The 5,435-nt window shown below is 32.8% G+C and overlaps 1 protein-coding gene across 1 annotated transcript; it reads left to right on the forward strand.

Moving 5' to 3' along the window:
* The first annotated feature begins 222 nt into the window (after positions 1-222).
* LOC149379851 (ethylene-responsive transcription factor 2-like) lies at positions 223-1,331 on the forward strand. The gene has a single exon (XM_089603014.1). It carries the CDS (start codon positions 325-327, stop codon positions 970-972), a length of 648 nt encoding a protein of 215 aa, XP_089459140.1. The 5' UTR covers positions 223-324; the 3' UTR covers positions 973-1,331.
* The last annotated feature ends 4,104 nt before the right edge of the window (positions 1,332-5,435 follow it).

A 5,435-nucleotide genomic window follows, 5' to 3' on the forward strand; every position in this document is an offset into this window, starting at 1 on the left:
TGCAATGACTTGTAAACATGGTATAGAAAAATCAGATAATGCATCGTGCAACTCAACGGAAATAAAGACGTATCCCTAAATACTACTTTCTCATCATATAATACGAAAATTGAAAAGTAATTAAAACAAAAAATTCCAACCCTATCCCCACCTCGAGGGTGTTTCTTAAAACTTTCCTCATCATCACTATTCACTGAAAAAAAGAAGAGAAAAAAAAACCCTATAAATACATATATAATTTTCACATTATCATCACCTGCTTTTCTCATATTCCATTCCACACCCATTCGGAAAAAGATCACAAACAGTACTTGTTATTATTAGATGATCGAAACAACAACAACGATGAGTGACTTTTTCAGCGTAGCGCAATACTACTACAACCCTCAATTAATCCAAACACACCAGTTTTACCAAAACCCTATCGACGGTTATGTCCACGACGGGACAGCTGTCACTGCAGCGCCACCGTGCGTGACGGCGGACGAATGGGGAGACCTTCCGTTGGAAGTCAACGACCCGGACGACATGCTCGTCTACTCTTCCCTCACCGACGCCCTGACCCAAGGCTGGTCTCCCTCGACGGAATATTCCCCCAATCCGGTGGTCTCTCAGCTTCCGGCGGCTCCCCCGGCGGCGAAGGGGCGAAGAGGGGTGAGGGGTCGGCATTTCAGGGGGGTGAGGCAGAGGCCGTGGGGAAAGTTTGCGGCGGAGATCAGAGACCCGGCGAGGAACGGCACGCGCGTGTGGCTTGGCACGTACGAGACCGCCGAGGAAGCCGGGCTGGCTTACGACCGCGCCGCCTTTCTCATGCGCGGCTCCAAGGCGCTCCTCAACTTCCCCGACCGCATCGGCTCCGGCGAGCCTCCGCCGGTCAGGATCACCGCCAAACGCCGCGAACCGCCGGCTGATCATCACACCGGAAAGAGGGCCAAGAAATCAGCCGCCGCCGCCGATCCTCACCACGCATGATCGGGCGTTTTTAATTTTTTTTTTTTTTACATATATGCGCGGTAAAAAAAAAAAAATTGTGAATGGTGAAAAGTCAGCTAGGTCTCTCTTTTTTATATATTATTCAAATGAATGAGATTATGAATATACCGTATATACGGTCCGCCAAAAAAAAAAAGTTGGTGAGATTGTACTATACGATTTTAAAATTTTTGTGATAGTGGGAAACGAGAGATGATTATGGCAAGCGGCGAAAGACGATGGATTATTGAGAAAAGACCTGATGGAATCTGACGTAAACGTAATCGTGTTTTTTTCGATATAGTGGAATATATATTATACATATAGAAACTAAATGTGTGCCCTTCGTAAAAGAAGATTCCACCTTTCGATCAACACGTTACTGTTCCAGAGCAGTGCACTGGATTATGATCCTTATATATTAAACAAAAAATTAGCTAAATAAACCACTTAAAGTTTAAAAATTGCTAAAGAACTAATTTTTTGTAAATTTTTTATAAATAATCACCTCAACTTATTTACAGCACTCAAAAATATTAAAATATTAAAAAATATTCGCACGTATTTTAGATTTTTTTTTGTCTTTTTTAGTGCCGTAAATAAGTTGAAGTGATTATTTATAGAAAATTAACAAAAGATTGATTATTATACAAAAAAACTGTAAGTCAAATGATTATATAGCTTAAAAAAAAACCCTGTATTAAATTAGGTGAATGTGAAACACTACAAGACTCCTTGTTCAACTGGTACGAGGTCAAAGCCTCAAAACCAGATAATTGAGGCAGAGTGGTAATTTAGGTGCGTGTGTGTGTGTATATATCAGGCGCCGATCTATAGGAATCCAAACTAAAGGTGGCCGCATGATAAGTAGTACAGAGCAATGCCAAAAGATAAGGTCTTAAAAAAAAAAAGAATAAGGTTAGTGAAAATATAATATAACAATGAAGTTCCAATGGCGAAAGAAAAATTCACACTAAAAATGATGACTTTTAGCTGTGAATATTGCACGCATTTTACTTTATCTTAGACTATTTTTAGTTTAGACTAAAACTTAATGTAAAAAATTTAAATAGTTGCCCCTCTTCTTTTTTATATGAGTAATGCTATTTCGCACGAACCACGATTTTAAATTATTCACTCAGCATTTAACATGTGTATGTTTAATGCTTTTGGGTGGGGACGTGATAACTCCTGAGTGGGTCGTTATATATATATATATATATATATATATATATATATATATATATATATATATATATATATATATATATATATATATATAAAACACGGTTAATAGCACTTTCAAAAGTTATGTCAAAATTATAGTATAAATCTTTATGTTTCTTTTTTCTTCTCTTCCTCTATTCTTCTCCCCAATTTTTTTTGTTTCCTATTTTTCTCAATAGCGCTACTCGCCAAATCCCCTACTCGCCATCACAACGTCTCTTTTCGTCGCACTGGTACATCTCTCCCTCTCTCTCTCTCTCCCTCCCCCCCTCTCTCTCTCTCTCTCTCTCTCTCTCTCTCAGTGTATGCTTAAATATATGTATGGTTATTTAGTTTTCGCAAACATGTTATGTGTTTGATCAGATTGGTTACATGCCACCTTCGGTTCTTACAAAACATATTAATCTAATTTATTTATAATTTCCATTTTAGAAATTACAAATACACGGATTGAAGAGACAAACTTTACGTGTGAACAGTGACAGATTTTCATGAGGTCAGGGGGTCATGTGATTTTTTGTTTGCCCATTTTTAATTATTTATAAATTATCTTAAAAATTTACAAATTAGTTCTACTCAGGGTCGGTCCAAACTCATCAGGGACTCTAGACAATTCAATATTTTGGGGTCCTATAATACTAATAACAATTTAAATTTTCATGGTAAAAAATGTAAATTTTTTAGAAAATGGACTAAAAGTGTAAATTTTTAGGGTAAAAAAATATAAATTTTTTTAAAAATAGGCAAAAAGTGTAAACTATTTTTTTTTTTGCTCAACACAACTGGGAGCCCAAGGCACAAGCCTTGCCCGCCTTAGGTCAGGGCCGGCCCTGGTTCTACTTGAGATTTATTTTTACAAATTAGCCCTCCGAATTATTTTATTTTTCAAATTTGCTTTTTCCTTGTGATCTTTTTTTGGCTCCGTCAAGTACATGTTTTTTGTGAGTATTAATATTCGCACCGTGATTATAGCATTTTAAATACTTTTTTTTTTAAAAGCACATAATTGTCAAAGCTGTATGTTCAAATTTAACCGATTGCTTGCTTTACACCGCCATAAACACGCCATTTTATGTAAACGACAATGGCTTGATGATTTTATCTTGCTTGCGTTGCCAGAAATTTCAGTTAAATAGTCAGTCAACGTTCAGCTTGTGTAACATCACATGGTCCTAAGTTTGACCGTTCATGTTTCTACATACATAGAGAGTAGTGACTATTCTTATTTCATTTATTATATCTAAGAAAATAAAATATATAGATTCGTATGATATCTAACTACGTTGACGAATATGATATATACTATTGGATCACAACTAACACATAGGTATAAAACATGGAAAGTGATAGTCTCTGTATGATATTTATAAAATAATTAACCTGATGTCAACTCCGTGATGATATACATACGTATATATATCATCTTTAGATTAATAAATAAAGTTATACATTCGTCCTGAGAAAATACGCAAGCTATGGTTTCTGTTCATGCATGTTTCTCAAATTTATGAACTATATACTCGCGTATTTTTTTTATTTAACTCAAAATAATTTTAAAAAAAAATCTACGTTATACTGGTATGTCTTTTCAAGGTATTTAGTATTTACATGCTCCCAAAAGAAAAGGTATGTAAAGCTGGATTAAACTAAGTGGTAGATATGATAATAAAAAAAGCGGTCATAGTCTTCGGATTCTTCACTGGCTAATAAATAGTTTCCGACATCAACAAAATATTTTACTAGCTAGTCATTTGACACAAATGGTAAATCGCTTTCAAAAGATAAGATAAATAAGTGCACGCGTATTTAATCTTGCTCATTGAAAGAGTTGAGAGGAAAATGTATTTGGACAGGAAAATGTGAATTGTATTAACTGATAATCAAGGAATCTTGAGATCTCTCACTTATCTTTTTACTTCAAATATAAGTTAGTTAAATAATTAATAAGATATGTTGAGAGAGTGTAAACCTATATGAGTTGCTTGAAATTGCTAAATTTCCAAACAAAAGCACAAAGTAAAACTCAAATTTCATAGATGAAAGCTGACTACAATTACTCAAAATCTTCTCTTTGATTTGGATTTGGAAATATTATTTTAGAAAATGAATTTAGATGATAATCTTGTTTACTTATGGCTATTCTATTAAAAAAAAAAAAAAAAAAAAAAAAAAAAGTCCTTGATTAGTATGTATTTGCTATTCTATTGGATTTCAATAAATTTTTTTTACCACGTGATAAATTTTATGAAAGTAAAATTATTAATATAATTAGTCATAAATTCTAATGACAATGTTAAAAAAAATTGACAGTATGCTTTGGTTATTTTGATTATATATATTTATATATATATATATATATATATATATATGATCATGTGTGTCAAAGCCCATGGTTTTCAAAGCAAATGGCGGCCTATACTTGCTAATTTGGGCCTTAGACTCATCAAAGTAACTGGCGGCCTAGTAGGTTTATTGGCACAGTTACACTATACGGTTGCACTAAAAATTTAGTCTTTTTGTGCATAGTAAATGTTGGACCGACATACAAATCGTACAAAATAGCCATTTGAAACTTAATGTTTAACAAAATAGCAAAAGTTTTAACTTTTCAATAAAGTAGTTAAATTAAAGTTTTCAAAATTTTATTGACAGCGAATATTAAAATTTTTACGATTATTATAAACAACTTATCACTTAAAAAAAATAATTAATCTTGGTGACAAACAAATTTTGAAACCAAATTACTGCACATTTTTTGCTATTTCACTAAATTAAAACAAACTTTGAATATTTTTCAAATTCATAACTTTAAATTGGCTATTTAACTACATCATTGTCATTTATCACGTTTTTTCTCTAACATCTTTTTTTGCATATTTCATTCTTTGAGTATTATACAAATACAATAAAATATGTTAGACATTGATAATTACGAAAATCACCAATGGATTTCATAATACAAAAAAATGCATTTGTGAAATTTGAACTCACACTTTCAAATTTCGTTTGGAATTCGGAAAATAAAATGAAAAAAAAATTGAAATCGATCTTATTTTTCTCGTGTCATTTGGATGGAGGAAACCATGAAAAATTGGGTGAAAAAAAAAAAAAGAATTCATTCGATTTCATATATGTAGGGCAACGTAATTTTTTCTCTTTTTTTACATTTTTCATAACTTTCAAACTAACAAAAAAAAAAATCATTTTCTCTCTTATTTTTATTCAATTTATATTTT

This window comes from Urtica dioica, chromosome 12 (assembly GCF_054948205.1).
Source record: "Urtica dioica subsp. dioica isolate 48M chromosome 12, U.dioica_male_clone48M_v1_H2, whole genome shotgun sequence".
NCBI lineage: Eukaryota > Viridiplantae > Streptophyta > Magnoliopsida > Rosales > Urticaceae > Urtica > Urtica dioica.

What these genes read in the sequence shown, in the direction of transcription:
- LOC149379851 (XM_089603014.1), top strand. Translation starts at nt 325, where the DNA reads ATGATCGAAACAACAACAACGATGAGTGACTTTTTCAGCGTAGCGCAA.